This window comes from Macrotis lagotis, chromosome 2, assembly GCF_037893015.1.
Source record: "Macrotis lagotis isolate mMagLag1 chromosome 2, bilby.v1.9.chrom.fasta, whole genome shotgun sequence".
NCBI lineage: Eukaryota > Metazoa > Chordata > Mammalia > Peramelemorphia > Peramelidae > Macrotis > Macrotis lagotis.
This window is the reverse complement of record NC_133659.1, coordinates 331,759,251-331,776,493: the sequence shown is the minus strand read 5'-3', so window position 1 is coordinate 331,776,493 and position 17,243 is coordinate 331,759,251. Positions and strand designations below refer to the sequence as shown.

At 44.7% G+C, this 17,243-nt stretch overlaps 1 protein-coding gene across 2 annotated transcripts in view; it reads right to left on the bottom strand.

Moving 5' to 3' along the window:
• Positions 1-3,171: 3,171 nt before the first annotated feature.
• SYNGR1 (synaptogyrin 1) overlaps positions 3,172-17,243 on the bottom strand; it is a 32,937-nt gene continuing 18,865 nt past the window's right edge. The window contains exons 3-4 of one of the 2 annotated variants that reach the window (XM_074226968.1): positions 12,836-12,981; positions 3,172-7,687 (exon numbers count right to left, since the gene is read on the bottom strand). In XM_074226968.1, the coding sequence (XP_074083069.1) occupies positions 7,472-7,687; positions 12,836-12,981 (362 nt within the window). In that variant the 3' untranslated portion in view covers positions 3,172-7,471. Of the gene's footprint in view, positions 10,422-12,835; positions 12,982-17,243 lie in introns of both variants that reach the window. The other variant, XM_074226969.1, reaches the window with a different exon arrangement.

Genomic DNA, 17,243 nt, shown 5'->3' with positions numbered 1-17,243 from the left:
CACCCAATTCAGCCCCTGTTTTCTGTTCCTTCTCCTTTCCTATTAGGCTTCAGCTAGGGCATTCACCTTCCCAGGGGCAGACCTGGTACCCTGTAGGTTTTCCCCATCTGTCAGGAGATCTGTTCCTCCACCTGGCTGAAAGAGTCAGTCTTCCCTCTCAAGAGTTGCAAAAAGTTCTGTTTTACTTCTGGCCTTTATCTCTTTGCTCAGATCTCCTAGCCCACCTTGGTGGGTGAAGGGGTGTGTGTGTGTGTGTGTGTGTGTGTGTGTGTGTGTGTATACTTCCACCCAGTTTTGCTATATTCTAATATCTTTTTCTAATTTCCCATTTTGGTTGGATTTCTCCATTGTTGTAATTCTTACTATATTTATCTTTGCATGTCAGTATTCATTCAAAAAAAAAAGCCTACTGAGCTGGGTGCTAGAAGAGAATGTATAGCCGAGTCATGGTCCCGTCCCTGGTAGGACCTAGGGTCTAGAAGGTGGATAACAACTATACAAATTGTATGTGAACTGTTCCAGAGACTTCCAAAACAAAGTGTTTTTTAATCTGGAAGGGAAGGGAAAAGACTTGTTTATCCAGAAATATGTGGGACAGCAAGAAATACTTCATAGAGGAGGTGGGCTTTAAAGGTTGGGTAGGAATTAGGCAGCTGAGGAAGGTGCAGTCGAATTAGATCTGGACCTGGAGTCAAGAAGACCTGAGTTCAAATCTAACCTACTGATAGCTGGTCAAGACACTTTATTGTCTCTGTCTGTCTTAGTTTTTCCAACTACATAAAGGGGGTAATGGTGCCTTTCAAGGTTGTTACGCAGATGAAATAATATATCTGTTAGATGTTATGTGCCTGAAATATATTTGGTTGTTTCCTTTCTTCTTTCTCTCTCTCTCTCTCCTAATAGACTGTAAGCCCCTTGAGGGCAAGAACTGTCTCATTCACATTTGTATCTTCAGGACTTTGCCTGAGTTCTAGGCACAGGAACTGGGGCAGCACAGAGAGGACCTTTGGATAGCACCTTTCTCTTGACTTGAGTGACTGTTTCTGAGAATGCAAGGCCAGTTCTTGGAATGGATGCTTTCTCGGACCCCACAGCCTGGTCCACACTCCTGAGGCCAACTGAAGACAAGAGAAGACAAGAACAAGCCCTTGGTATCTCCTGGGGCCAACACATTGCCATGCTCTCACAAGAGAAACAAATGGCTGTTCTGCATTCAAATTCAGTTGTACAATTTCAAAAGCAATGAAGCTATTTTTCACTGGTTACAAAAAAGAGTCTCCTTTTTGAATTTTGAATTCTCTAACAAAGTTTTTTTCTTCTCTTCTGTACACTATATTGTGAGCCAAAAGCTGCCCCCAGTCCTCCAATTCCCATCCTTCCTCCAAGGAGATATTCTAAATAAAGGTTAGCTTTTAAAAGGCCAAAACCTCCCTCTGCAGCCAGTCGTCCTGATTCATATCTGACCACTGGATCCAAATGTCTCCGAAGGAGAAAGTGAGACTGGTGACTTAGTATAGCTCCTCCTCCCCTAATCCAATTCAATTGCTTGTCACAGCATCACCTCCATGATATAATGGTCTTTTTCGGGACGAAGGACAAACATCAACCCTTCTTGACTGCAAAAGTGTACCAGGCAGGTCCATCTAGATGATATCCATGGATATAGGAGAATACTGAAGAATTCAAGTGCTATCTTCTCCAGGAAGCCTTTCCTGACATCCCCAGACCCTACAGAGCATTTTATTTTGTTCCTTTTTGAATATTATAAACTATTGTTGAGTGTTTGTATCTCCTATTATTATTTACTATATGCTTGAAGACTCCTCTAAATCAATCTTCCCATAGAATATAGGCATAGTATACATGAGTGAATGAGGTACTATGCCTATGGGAAAGAATCAAGTATTTTGTTTCCACAAGGATGAGAGGATATTGCCAGAATCTCACAGATGTCTGTGAAGATAATACATCACCAAAGCAAGGATGTCTGGTCTTCATGAAAAACCGAAGAATGCCAGCCTGTTTATAGGAAGGGGGTGGGGGAGGGGAAGAGTTAGACAAAAGGAAAGATGATTAAAGAAATAACTTTACAGAGGTTGAATGAAGTTCTCTGTTATTGTCCTTTGCACTTGCTCAAGAAGGTTTCTGTTTGCTTCCCCATTAGTAAAATGAACAAGGTGGGGGAAAATTGCATAGAGGTGATTGTAACAATTAGATTGGGACCCCAACCAATGATTGGCACGAAGAGGGAGGAACAAGCATATAAAACCCAGTCTTGAGTGATTTGGGGCCCTCTTTCCTTGAGAGAGGTGGTCCTTTTATTGAGATGTCTTTTTCAAAAAATTTTTTAAGATTTCTTTTTTCTTATTTTCATCCATATGCATATGCATGGTTTTAAGTTACAAAATTGCCTTCCACCCTCCCCTCCCACCCCCTCCCCTCAATGATGAACAATCAGGTTAGCATTATACATAAATATTTTGATAAATATAGTTATAGATTAGTCATTTTTGCAATGAGGAATTGGGATTTAAGGGGAAGAGATAAATAAGAGATAATTTTGATAAAGTGTTCATTAGATTCTGAAGGGTTGTGTGTTTTGTTTTGTTTTTCTTCCTCTGGATGGGGATAACATAGTCCATAGCCAGTTTAATATAGTTGTGCTAGCTCTCTGAACTGCTGAGAGGAGCTGTTATTGAGATATCTTAATAAAAGCCATTTTAATCACTCCAGACTATTTATGAGCCATTGATAACTTTTGCCAATGAAACTTCTTGTATTACCATAGTATAGGGAATATATAGAGACAGTATACAGACAGAGATGGAAGGGTGCTTTGAGATCATCTCATCTAATCTTTTTCAGATAAACAAAGAGGTCCAGAGAGGTCATTTGCCTCCTGTCACACGGGTAATAAGTAACTAAGCCAGGATCTGAATGCAGATCTCTTGGACTCCAAGTCTTCTCTTCTTTCTAGGATATAGAATCTCTGGCATGGAGGAGAATGAGGAGCCAGCCTGGCTGGTCCCTTCTAAATCTAGGTTTCTAGACACAAATTTCATTACTGCTAAATGTGCCTAGGGTTGGAGAAATAGGATGGAGAAGTGATGAATACTTCTGCCCCCCCCCATACCTCCCACAGCCCCCTCCCTCTTGCCTGAGAAAATCAAGAACACAGTGACTCATGGCCAGCCATTAGGTTTGGAACACCACTTTATTGATACATCACCAGTAGTCACCACCTTCACTTGGTTCAACACAAATATAAAGGACGGAGCCAATACAAGTTCTAAGAGTCCCTCTCAGGCAACCAAATGGGGTGGTCAAGGGCTGGAGGGTATGGGAGGAGTCTGGATACACTGAGGATAAACACCCTACTTTGGGGTCTGCCTGGAGCTGACCATCCTTTACCACTCTTACATTCACTCGCACACATACACATATATTTGTCTAGCCTTATATTATACATCTTATATATATATATATATATATAAAATATATATATTTATACTATACACAGGCAGTAATGCTGCGGGGAGGGGGAGACAGAAATAGGACTTTAGACACCCCAAGGATGCAGTTAGAGGGAGCAGCATTTGGAGGCAGAGGGACAGATGCCTGTCCTCCCAGAACTCTTAAGTGGGGAGTGTTGCCCCAAAGTGATCCTTGAGGCCGCCTCTGTTTTCCATGAAGGATTCTTGGAGCCAGATTAAGCCAGGACCAGAACCAGGACAGAAAGGCAAGGTCTAAGGAGACCCTAAGGAGGGGAAAGGATTGGAGGCTCCTTGTGAATTGAGGGAGGTCTAGGGAGCAGCAAAGATCTAGAGATAGGTGTGAAAATCTGGAAATAGATGGGGCAGCAGGCTAGGAGATAAAATGCTTGGGCTCACACTGAAGAAAACAGATGCTTACTATAAAGGACTCACAGACCTGTTCAAACTGCTGAGGCCTGCTAGAGGCACCCCAGAAAATCTACAAGTCTGAAGCCACTCAGGGACTTCCTAGGAGCTTAAGTGAGGGAAAAATCCAAGGTTAGGACAAAAGAGAGCCACCAGTCAGCCAGGGCTGACTGCATATAAAAATGGGGGCAGTACATGTGGGGTTGGTTATGATTGAATAGGGAGATCCTGGCTGAAGTTTGAGATGGGTGAGGGGATGAGGAGTTGGAATCTAACAAGGAGAGAAAATGATCACTCGATTGCATCACAGTCTTTCACCATGCCCCTCCGAATAGAAATCCCTACTAGATTGGGGGCAAACTTTAGCTCAAAGGAACCCTCCCTCTTAGAGCTAGGAGGGGTGCCTAGAGGTCATCTGATCTCTGATACATAGGTAAGGTGACCCTCCTGTTTTACAGATGAGGCAAATAAAGTCCCCAGGCTCTGAGGCCTTTGTCCAGGGTCTCCTGGGCAGTGAGCTGTTGCGCTTTGCAGCATTCTGTGAGGCAAGGTGGGCAGAGACCAAAACCCCTCATTTTGTAGATGAGGGAACTGGAGCTCAGAGAGGGGACACATTCTTGAACTGGAAAGGATTTCAGTAGGTAGAGCCCTCTTTCACTAAAAGCATTCCAATAGCAACTGGGAATAAAGGCCACATGTGGCCCACTCCTTGCCTCTTTCAAAGCCTTTATTCCCAGTTGCTATTGGAATACTTTTAGAGATAGAGGGCTCTTTACCTCCTGAAACAGACCATTCTGCTTTCAAACAGCTCTGTCCCTTCTTTGGAACTCAAACAGGCTTCCCTGTAATTTCCACTCCTTGCTGCTAGTTAGGTCATAGACCCATGAAAATGTCAACATGAGAGAGACCTTAAAGATCCCCCAGTTATCACTCATGGATTTGGAGACTGTCCGGTCCAACTTTGTCATTGTGGGAGGTGGGGGAGGAAGTGAAGTCTGAGATGGGGAAAAGAGCATCTGCAAGATCAATGTGGAATGTGACCCGGAGTCTTCTGACTCCAAATCCCAGGCTCTTCACAACTGCCCTTCAGGGCCTCTCCCCATTATAGACTTTCAGATAGTAACGAAAATCTTCCTTTTGTTCTAAGTTTTCTCATCTCCTCAATGTCTTCATCTGATCCTTCATCTGAGCCCCTTGACTGCCCTCTTCTCCAACCTGCTCCATGACCTCTCCAGCCTTGGGAGGGGTAGAAGGTGGGGCGAAGCTACAGCTGGACACTGCTTAGAAGGACTTCCCCACCCTTATATCCTTGCTTTCTGGGTAACCTGGTTGCTAGAGGAAGTTCATCCTTCAGTGGATCCTGTGATTTCCTTAAGACAAGGGCCTATCTGTGGTCCCTGTGGGCCCAGACTTCCCCTCCCCCTTTCTGCTACACTGTCATTTGTTTTATGACAGCAATCATATTGTTCTGACTTCTCTGGGCCTAAGACTACTCCTCCAACCTCCACATGTTGGGAGAAGATGAGGCAGACACTGGACACGCTTTAGCAAAGTCCTAACAAAAGGGGGCTTATGCCAGGCACTCTGGGGTGATGGGACAGACAGGCAAGTCTGCACGCCCTTGGACAGCAGGTGAGGGAGGGCATGCAGTTGCCATTCGAGACACTCTATCAAGCCTCAACTTGCCTTTCCAGACTTTTCTCCCCTTCCATCCCTCATTTTTTTAACTCTAACCACAAGCCTGGTGCTTTCCAGTGAGAGGCAGTGTAGTCAATGGCTAGAGAGCCAGTCTCATTAGTCTAGAAAGCCTGGATTCAAGTTTTGTTTGTAACCTAGGGCAAATACTTCATCTCTAGAAACCCCAGGAGTACTGTCTGACTAAGGTGCAGAGCCAGTCCTTGTCTACATTTTTTCCTTCCCCCAATGTAGGTGGAGGGAAGTCTTCCTCAATGACTATCCAAGTCAATAACAAAAAATTTTCTATATAAAGACAGACCTTCCATGCTTTGCCCCCACCTCCCCATCATGTGATTGTTTTAGAATTCTTTGATGAATGACTGATTGATTCAGGCACCTAAGTCTTTTATAGCCTGGCTATATAAAAGCCCGTCTGACTTACACAAAACTTGTATGTGTGCGTGGGGGGGGGGGGTGGCTTCAATGAGGCAGGGAGATGTATTTCTCTTTAGAAGGTTGGCCTTCCCAATCCAGCCTAGGGCCTTTGAGTTGCAAAAATAAATTGTTGGGTTAGATTTTTTTGAGGGGAGGAGGGAGGATTGGTGGAAGCATGAAATAGAGGTGGTTGCTGTAGTTTTCCAGAGGGGAGCGATGTCCAGGCAGTGCCTGCTGTTCTCCTAGGATACTGGAATCCACAACTGGGTCATTCCAGTTGGACATAGGCCGGAGGAGCCCGGAACCTGCAAGGGAGATGAGCTGAGGACCAAAAGGACAAAAAGGAGGGATTCTTTGAGGAGCATTTCAGCAGCATGGGAATGACTTAGCTGATCTCCAGTGGGAGGATGAGGAATTCCCCTGTGGGCCTTTCTGGCAGGAAGTATGATGTCCCTTCCCCTTGCGTTAGAGCCAGAGAGGGTGACAAGTACCTTTGCTTGGAGGCCAAGAGAACTCCTCAGGCTGGGATGGACCCTGATGTTGTTCTATCTCAGGCACAGAAACACCGGTGAATCCTTCCCATCTGAGCAAGTCCAGTGGGACCCCAGAAATGGCAATAATACTGAAAGGGCCCCACAGCACCAGGACCCTGGAAAAAGGAGCCCAGGGTCTGAGGGGAAAGGCTGTGATGGGGTTGAGAAGCAGATCTCATATAACATCGGAGCTTGAGGGACCTAAGAGGACAGGCATCAAGGCCAAGACTTCATTTGATGGATGGGGAGTCAGTTTAAGCAAAGACCTAGATCTTCTCACTCTGGAATCTAGTGCTCTCAATGTTAAAGTGCCCTCCCCCAATATACTTGACCCTTCTGCCAGTGGCACCCCTCTATGCTGCTCCTCTACGAACTTGCAAACCCTTCTCTCCTAACCATCATATTCAAATATCCTTGTACTTTCTCAACTCTCTCCATCACTTCCACCCTCTGGTGGGAACACACCTGCATGCACACACATCCACATATCCCCAGACACACACACCCATCCACACCCCTCTCTCTCTCTCTCTCTCCTCCCCCCAACTATACCATCCACCTTAGGGTAAATTCACCACCACTCTCTCCTGGATGATCAGCACCCACTGTGTATTCTGTTGCTTTCTCCACCCCTAGGACCCTGGTAGAATTCAGAGATATTTCTAATAAAATTCGAAAGGGTCAGGATGCACATACCTCAGCATGATGGAAATATACTCCATTCAGCTAGAGGAGATGAGGACAGGGATTGGGAGAAAGAGTAAGTGTGGAGTCTGTGTGCATAAGTGTGTAACAGCTGGAGCTGGGGGCTTAGGAGGGAGAAGGCAATGGGGGTGTCTTTCTTTCCCTCTGGCCACTGAGGTGGAGAGGTCAAGGGGGAGTGGGTATGGGGGCCAGAAGGGATTGGGAAAGGGACCCATCACTGGCTTAGTACCCCTGCGTCTGGTAGCCCTGTGTCTCGGCATCAAAGGAGTTGGCAGGCTGCTGGTAGGAGCCACCAATGTCAGGCCCAACCTCCGGCTCACTGGCATAGGGGGCATAAGGCATGCTTGAATCCTGGCTGGGGTCCGTGTAGTCCTGGGAGAAGAGGGCTGAGTCAGCGCCGATCCGGTACCTCTGGAAGGCCAGCACCGCCTGGCCCACCTTGGGAGGGGGAGGATGGCCAAAGGCAGGAGGGTGAGAGAGGGGACACCAGGAAGAGGGGGAGACACACAGACAAAAGCCAGGTTAGTCAGTGTTAATGGTTAGTACGTGCATCACGTTACTCTGCAAGGTTAGTGCCCAGAACACAACCAGTTAGCACCTAATAGGTAGCAGAAAGGACAGAGAAGGAAACCTGACCACTGCAATTAGCTAGCTTCCTGAACACGGGTAGTGGTGTAAGATGCCAGAAGCAACAGGTCAAGGAAGATTTGTGATCTCTCTTTACTGGCTTCATCCTCTGTAAAATGGGGCTGCTGTTATTTAGGTTCCTTACGCTGCAGGATTGTTGTGAGGCAATTATTCTGTTAAACCTGACCATGCTCTACAAATGTGACCCGTTCTTATGGCGGATCCTCTCACCCTGAGAGAAGACTGAGAAGAGGCAGCTTGGCTCCCTTCATACTGTCAGAGAGCAGCGGGCTCAGTTTAACAGCTGGCCTTGCTCTCAAGAAAGGGCAAGAGATCTTCTTCCTCACACACTTTGAGTGTGTGTAGAATGAGGGGAATCCTCCCCTAGGACAGGCTTGTCTCTGGCATCATCTCATTGAACCTTGACCCAATGAGCCATGCACTGGAAGGAAATTAGACTGAGCTTAAAGAAATTGCCTATCAAGCTCCGACACGGCAAAGGGGTCCAGGCACTGAGGATGCTGTCCCCACTAGCATGGGGGGACATCTGGCAAGTTCTGGGAAAATAAGTGAACTTGGGGACTACCCAGTAAAACCCTAACTCAATCCAACTGACTGGACAGTCAGACCCAGATTGGCTTCTGTTCCCATGGGCCAAGCTGCCTGATGCCAGAGATGGTTAAGGAAGAGAGGTGGACTCTTCCTTGCCCAACGCAATCCTGGAAAGACTGAAAGAGACACTGCAGGGGTTGTGAAAGCACAGATATCATGAATAACCTCCCTCCCTCCCTCCTTCCCTCCCTCCCAGCTAAGAGGCTCAGCCAGAGCCTGCCTTTTGGCTCTGGGGCAGAGGGAGAGATGCTTGCAGGGACACTTAAAACTCACAAAAATATGGAAAAAGAGTAGAACAAAGGGCAGTGGGTATGGCTGGGGAGTGGAGAAAAGGAGAGAGTGTGTGAAGGAGATGGGGTGGTCATGCTCCTAAGAGATGGTCAGCATGCTCCAGAAAGGCAGAGCCTACGTCACAGATATAGAAGAGAATCCTCTCACTGGCCAACAAGAAAGTTAGCACCAGATCACTCGAAGGTTGTTTAGCCTAGAGAAGAAAAGCCTAGGGGGACGAGAGATGGAAAAGGACCCAAGCACTAGAATGAGAATGTGCAGAATCTGCCTAACCTTTGGAGCTGACCTCAGAAGCTCCCTGTTGCCCAGGACTCTCAGGGAAGGTCTGGGTGACCACATGTCTGTGATGTTGCAGAAGGAATTTCTACAGGATGACCTGTGGGGAAGCTTTGAGGTACCTTGGTCTGATCTTGGTTCATTTTCTCTTAGAACCCCTTTCCTTCATCCAGTGGGCAGTGGGGGCTGAAGCCCTTTTCATGGAATGTGTTGGCATTCTATTTCTGTGTCTTAGTTCCCTCCCAGAGGAGTTTCCTAAAGACCCAAAAGATCACATCCTGCCTCTCCCCCTGCACCCACCCTTCACACAGGGCAGTTTGTATGGTGAATCAATGCTATCAATTAGTGAGAAAAGCCCCCACCATGAATGAGGCTTGGTGTACTGAGGGAAAATGTTCCCCAAGATGATTAAACCAAAGAGAGAATTAGAAGAGGTGTTAGTGATAGGAGAAAGGGGTTTCCCTTGGGTCCTGGTGGAGAACACTAATCTCAGGGTAATATCCATCAAGTAACCAATATAGGAGGAATCATGGAGATTCTGCTATGTACCCAGGAGGGTGGGAGGGGCTATGCAAAGTCTAGGTGAAAAAAAGAGCTGGAGAAAGAGAAGATAGCAAATGTTTATCCAATGCTGGGCAGGGCAGAGGGGCTTTTGCACCCATACCCATCCCTCACTCACACAGGGGATGGCTAGTAGGTATGAACAGATGGCACACATCGCCTCACACTTGGGTTTGAGACACCCATTCATGACACCTAACTGCCTTGCTCTGGCTCCCTCTGATCTCATCAAACTGTTCTCTGATCTGAATTGAGGCTCCCAAGTAGACCTTCCTATTGGGAAGGGAATGTGCTGACCAGCTATCACATGTATTTTAACCTGCTCGGACCTTCTGATGATCTATAAAAATGAACAGATTGGCTCTCTGGTCCTTCTGGGATTTAGTCATTGTGAATCCACTATCCAGAGCTTGGTTATCCCTTGGCGAGCTGAGGAAAGTAGAATCCTTTAGTTCATAGGCATGGGTACTAGACCCTTGACCCCATCAAAGTGCAGGTATGGGCACCCTGTAAGTCTTGCTCAGGGTTGAAAGGAACAAGTCACCTTCTCTCTGATCCATCTTTGTTATGACTTCTGCCCCTGCCCTTCCCCTGCCTATGCCAACCCTCTCTCCCCTCCAACCCCAAGCCAGAGACACAGAGGTCTATGGAATAAGGGCCATAGTGTCTGTCTGTTTTGGGGCCTGGAGAGGCCAGGCAGCTGTCAGGAGGAGAATTATGGCAGAGGTGGAGGGAAGAGTGTGTTGTACTCCTCCTGAAAGGTGATATCCTTGAGTCTCCGCGAGGCCAGGAATGCAAGCATGCTCTGTAAGGAGAGAGCAAGGTTGAGTGGGTGAAGAAAGAACAAGGCTTCAGAACTGAAAGAGAAAGGGACCTCAGAGTGCCTCTAGTTCAAGGCCCCATTGTTACAGGCAGTGAAAGGCAAATGAACTCTCCAAGGTCCTTCACTGAAAAAATGGTAGCATGGGATTGAAATGCAGGTCGCCGCTCCTTCAAACCTGGGACTCTGTCCATTGTTCCCCAATGTCTGAATGCTTAGCAAGAGGATAGAATGTCCTTGACCTAAGGAAGGGGAGACACTTGCCCCAGAGATCCAAACCAGGAGGGAAATCCAAGTCTTCTAACCATGGATCCTTTTTTTTCTTTTTTTTTTAAAGTAAGGCAATGGGGTTAAATGACTTGCCCAAAGTCACACAGCTAGATAATTATTAAGTGGTTGAGGTCGAATTTGAACTCAGGTCCTGTTCACTCCAGGGTTTGTGCTCTATCCACTGTGAAACCTAGTTGCCCCTCCCATATCCTTTCTACCACCACAGGGATTGGATGCCCTCACCAACCCTTCTGGAGGAAGAGGCTCAAATACAAACCCATGAAATGTAAATCTGACCAGGGGTTTCTTTGTTTTTAAGGTAGAAAGCCAGAGAGTTGCCTTCCTCACCTCTTTTCTTGATACTCAGACCCCTAAATCCCCAGTGAGGTTATATAGTAACTACTTTTGGTCATTGCTAGTCAAAACCTTCTTGGAAAAGGGAAACCTTTGATTTCAGTGGAGATGCATGAGAACTGAGTTGAAGAGTATGGGTCAGGATTAGGAGCCGACAAACAGGTGGCTGCCTGGGGCACAGGCAGGGGCATTTTTTATTTTGACTTATTTGTCCATTTCATCTTCTCTAATGCCTAAAAACGCCCTGAAGGCCGGGACTGGGGTGCTTTACATCTTTGTAGCTCCAGCACCAAGGACAGTGCCTGGTGTACTTGGAAAATGAAGTAATGGTGCTTGGATCTTGAAAATCTAGGGGCCAAAAGCAAGGTCTTGTTTTTCAAACTGGTGGCCAGAATGAAAGACCTAATGACCTTGGACTGTGAGTGACCATCCTTTTCTATAGGACACTAAGCTTTCCGTCTGAAACAGGTCACTTGGTCCCTGTCCAAAACTCTCTCTGACATTTTTCTCCTATCTATACCTCTCCCTCCCTCACTCTTGTTTTCATCCTCTCCCTCTTTCTCTCCTCCCCCAGCCTCCTTTTTTTCTCTTTCTCTCCCATCTTTCTCTTTGTGCCTAACCTGTCTGTCTCTATGGGTGTGAATGTGTCTGCCTTTCTGCCTCCGTGCCTTATGGAAATACTGACCAACTTATCTATTGCCATCACCCCGTCCAGGCAGAGAAAGACGTTCCTAGAGTCTTAATTGTGGCCCTTTTCAGTAAGGACAATAAAGGGACTGGTGATCTGGACAACTGGCTTTAGAAGGCTGACCACAATTTTAGGCCATCTATGAGACTTTCATATGCTCAGCTCCTTCAAAGCCTAAACCCCTACCGTTAATGCAAAGACACGTGCTGGTCAAATGCTGGTGGCTGGATGGTAACAGGTGTGACATGGTAGGGAACATTCACTGAACTTGGCATCAAAACCAGGAGGGGGTGATTCTCAGCTCTGCTACTGGCTAGCTCATTGGGTGATCTTGGACAAATGCTTTCATCTTTGTTTCCATCATTTATAACATGGGGAGAGTAATCTTTTCATTGCCTCCCTCATAGACAAGAGAGCACTTAGTAAAGCCCTGTGGAACACAAATTATTCATTCATTTATGTATGTATTTATTTATCTTGCAGAGCTGAGCAGAGGGGACCTTTGACTCTCAAAGGTTTTGCCTTCAGAGACCAAACTGTGTCCAGTGATGGAAAGCTGTAATGACTTTGTGGGCAGGGCTAATGATAGATGATCTGCCAACCAAAGATCAGCCTATTTAATGGCTAAGAGCAGATTGGTCCTTGGCTGATATATTATTTCAGTCACAGTAGTTCATAACATCATCTACTAACTCATGTGTAGGATTGTATGTATGGAACCTTGGTTCAACAATTGCGAACTCGAGTTTCACAGACATTCATTCATTCATTCATGAATGGAATGGATTAGTCTCTCTCCATTTTACAGAGGAGAAAAATGAGGCTTTGAACAAGAAGTAGTGATCTTTCTCTCTCAGGGTCAGCAGTGTGGGCAGGCAGCCAAATCAAGAACCAAGGATAGGCCTTGGTCCAAATCCTGGGTCCCTTTCTTTCCTCTACTCACCAGACCTCTTGGCAGTCAGTGGTTCAAGTACAATGGAGCCCAGTATGCTTTGCCTGCAAATAGTTGGCTCCAATTGAAACCAACCTGGCAGAAGGAGAATATGAATTCTGGTAACTGGGTCAGAAGCAAAGGGTATCAACTTACCCAGGTAAAGATGGAGAAGAAGGAGAAGGTGATGGCAGCTCGAGCGGCATCTGTCCCCTCATTCAGAGGATTGTCCTCAGGTTTGGAGACCTGCCACTGGTTAGCCAAGAAACAGAAACCAACGAACCAAAGAAATGCCCAGAAGGCTGCAGGAACCCAAGAGAGACAGTGAGGATGGGTGAGAAGGGAAGAGGAGGTAGCAGAGGGGGGAGAATGAAGTACACACACATCATGTACACCCATATATACATATGCAACACAGACAGAAAAGCAGATACGGAAGAGAGAAATGAAGTCATGCAAAAGGAGAAAGAGAGACCCAAGATAAAAGAAGAGAAGCAATGAGGGAAGTTATTAAAGCACAGGACAAGAGACAGAGGTATGGATGTATACAGAAGTTCATGGTGGGGAGACAGATGAGAAAGAGATGGAGAGAGAGACAGAGAGGCAGAGTCAATTACTTGCATTTTTCTTACCTCAGTTAAAATCTTTCCCCAGTTAAAATCTCAACACCTCCATTCTCCCCCGCTTAACCCTGTGCTCAAGCTATAACTAGGGCCCAAAGGGAAAGCGAGGGGAGAAGTCCTTGAAGAGTTCACCATCTGTTCTTGGGTTGTCTCATATTGAGAAAGCTATTCCTCTGACCTTTTCTCATCCAGATGCCCACAAAAATATAGGTGAAGTCTCCATATCACTCTAACATACTGCTTGCCCTAGACTCTCAGAGCTGAAATGGTCCCCCAAAGCATGTAACTAGCCTAGCCTCTAATTTAATATTTGAACCACAGTCACAGATTCATTGACAGACAGGAATTCAACCTTTGCTCAAATACTTCAAAAGGCAGATAAATTGCTACCTAAGCAGTCAACCCATTCCATTGTTGTACAGATCACTCTGTTTTGAAGACTCACTCTCAAGGTCAGTATATCTTGAATCCTGTTCTTTAGTCCCCAGTCACACTGCCTGCCCTGTCCTGAAGTTTACAAAACAATTTGCTCTCAACAGTCCTGCATGTTGGTTAGCACAATTGTTATTATTTTCATCTTCCAGATGGGGAAACTGAGGTTCAAAGAGATGAAGGAATTTGTCCATGGTCAGTCTCCTACTGGAAGAGGCATCTGAGAAAGAACACTGGATTTTAGAGTCAGGGAACCAGGAATGAAGGACAGTTACAGTTCTAGGGGGACACAGAGGTGGGGGCTTAGATGCTTCCCAGCTGACTACAAGTTATTCTTCAGCAAAGGGTCATGAAATTGAAGATTTTAGAGACATTGGCGGTTTGGGGTGTTATTTTTTATTACTGTTTAATACGAAAAGCAAGTTAATAGCTAGTTAAGAATATGGTATCCAAGAGCCATTGACCTCGAGATAAATTGTCAAAGATAATGAACAGGCACAAGAAGAATTACAAACTATGAATAATCCTGCTGTATCAAATCACTTATAATAGTAAAAGACCAATCAAAGTCACTCTGAGACTTCACCTCACACCCAGAAAATTGGCAAAGATGGCAGCACTAAATATTGGAGGGGCTGTGGGAAGACGGGAACACTATTATGCTATTAGTAGAGCTGCAGGTTTTAAAACATGATCTGGAATGATGTTAAGAAAATTACCAAAAAGTTTATGCCCTTTGGTGCAGATATTTGGTACATGGCCAAGAAGGTTAAAAAATAATAGAAAGAAAAGCTCAAAGTATAACAAAATAGGTAGAGTAGCATTTTTGGTAGTGACCAAGAACTGGAAGCAAAGTAGATCTAGCAAGTTGTGGTCTATGAATATCAGGAAATATTCCCATATTGTAAGAATGATGAAAATGATGAGTTCAAAGAAGCATTGGATGACTTAAATGAACTGATGCAAAATGAAATAAACAGAGCTAGGAAAACCAAATATACAATGACCATAATAATGTTGGTGCGATGGAAAGAACAACAGCAACAAAGATCAAAATTAAATGGTAATGATAACTAATTGACCCTGAAAGAAAAATATGAGAATGCATCAACCCTCTGTCTTCACCCCCTCACTGCCTAAATTGCAGAGATGAGAGGTTATGGACATGGAGCACAGCACACAATGGCATATTTAATTCATATGTTGGCTAATTTTACTAAACAGTTTTCCTTTCTTTTTAAAAAATTTTTAATTTTAGAAATGGTTTCATTGGGAGAAGGGAGAACAATATATATATAGAAATGAAAGTGATATAAAAATATTCTTTTTAGGGGGCGGCTAGGTGGTGCAATGGATAGAGCACCAGCCCGGGAGTCAGGAGTACCTGAGTTCAAATCTGGCCTCAGACACTTCATAATTACCTAGCTGTGTGGCCTTGGGCAATCCACTTAGCCCCATTTGCCTTGCAAAAACTAAAAAAAAAAAAGTATTCTTTTTTTAAAAAAAGAGTATTTGAGAACAGGAATTAGATGTCAAAACCTTGGCTTAAAACATAGTAATGACAGCTTCCTGCAGAAAAGGGCTAGGATGCACCTACAAAGAATGGGGAAGAATCCATTTTCGGACTGGACTTGGTGGTGGCTACCTATAATTCCTGCTGGTGAGCAATAGCAAACCATTTGAGCTTAGGATTTCTGCAATAGGGATGAAGCCAAGCAAGTATCAGTGCTAAGTCCAACATCAATATGGTGAGTCATTAAGAGCAGGGGGCTTAAGATATAGAAAAGATTGAGGAGAACTAAATAGCATTGTATGCATTTCAAAAATGTAAAGATATTCAATAAATATATGTATGTATTCGGAACAGCATATAGAATACAAAGTATGAAGTCAGGAAGACCTGAGTTTATATCTGGCCTCAGACACTTTGTAGCTAGGTGATCCTGGCCAAGTTACAACCCTTTTTGCCTCAGTTTTCTCATCTGTAAAATGATCTGGAGAAGGAAATGGAAGACCATTCTAGTATCTTTGTCAAAAAAAACCCAAATGGCATCGCAAAGTGTTAGACATGACTGAGCAACACCCATATAAACACATATATGTAAATTTATACATATAAATATATATTCACTATAAGGATATTGACCTAAAGGGAAGAAGCATGGGGGGGAAGTATTTGGCTGAAAGGTCAGTAGCAACAGAATCAATCATTTCATCAGTATATACTACAGACCTTCTGGACAGAAAGAAGAAATAGATGAAGATCTTGGAAAATCTCTCAGAAGTCTGGCACAGGTTGTGATAGAGTATTTGTGGGTAGCGTCATTTATCTGGATATCTGCTAGAACCCTCTCCACCAAAAATAGAGGCTTTATTAAGAATTTTATTTTTCAAAAGGTAGAGGAAGCGGCTAATCTGGAACTAATAATCACCAACAAGGAAGCATGGTTGCTGTTGTTAAAATGATGAGAATCCTTAGGGAGTAAGTGTTTCATCCCAGCATTCCTGACTAAAGAGCCCACCAGGGAGCAGCTAGAGTACCAGCCTGGAGTCAGGATTTCCTGAGTTTAAATCTACCCTCAGATACTTAATATTTACTTAGCTGTGTGGCTAAAATCATTTAACCTCATTGCCTTGCAAAACAAAAACAAACAAAAAAAAAAGCCTACCATTATGCTAGAGATCATCCAGAGAAGAATGCCTAGAATGGTCAGAGCCTTGGGTTCATGGGTAAAGGGACTAGAGATGTGAACCTGAAGAAGAGGAAACTGAGGGGGCAGCATCTTGGTTGGAAAGCTGTTACATGGAAAAGGGATGAGGCTCTGTATAGCTGAACTAAGAGCAATATGCTGAAATTGCAAAGAAGCAATTCTACCAAGTAGAATTCATTCCAAAAATGTTCTGCCTCTGGAGAGAATGGGATCTCCCTCACTGTAGGTCTTCAAGTCAAGAATATAAGTTAGACAATGCCTAACTTGAAGGTAGACATTGATTGGCTTTTACCTATGGGTCGCAAGTAGCTGACCCAGTGTCTGGCAAATAGCAGGCACTCAAGAAATTTGCAATTTGGCCTATGACTGAAAGGCGAACTGGTCACTTGCCAGGGAAAGTCACAGTGCAAGTTCTGGTTTAGGTAGAGTTTGGATCAGATGGCCCCTTTCAATTCTGAGATTCAATGACTTTATGGCCTAGATTCCCAATCTGACTGGATGACCATAGGCAAATTGCTTGATCTCAGTTTCCTTACCTGTAAGATGAGGGTATAATAATTTCTGAAGTTCCTTTCAATTTTAGATCCCAAACAATGAATGATGTAAGAATTCCAGAGTTAAATCTCATACCTGAATCCCCTTGGGTCCTAGGATAGCAATCTTCCCATGCCACCCAACAGTCCATTTCATTGTTCAAAGACCTTGTTCAAATGCTACTCCCTCCACCCTCAATAGCAATATTCTTAAATCTCCTCTGTCATTTATTTGTTCTCTTCCTTATGAACTGGTCATGAAATA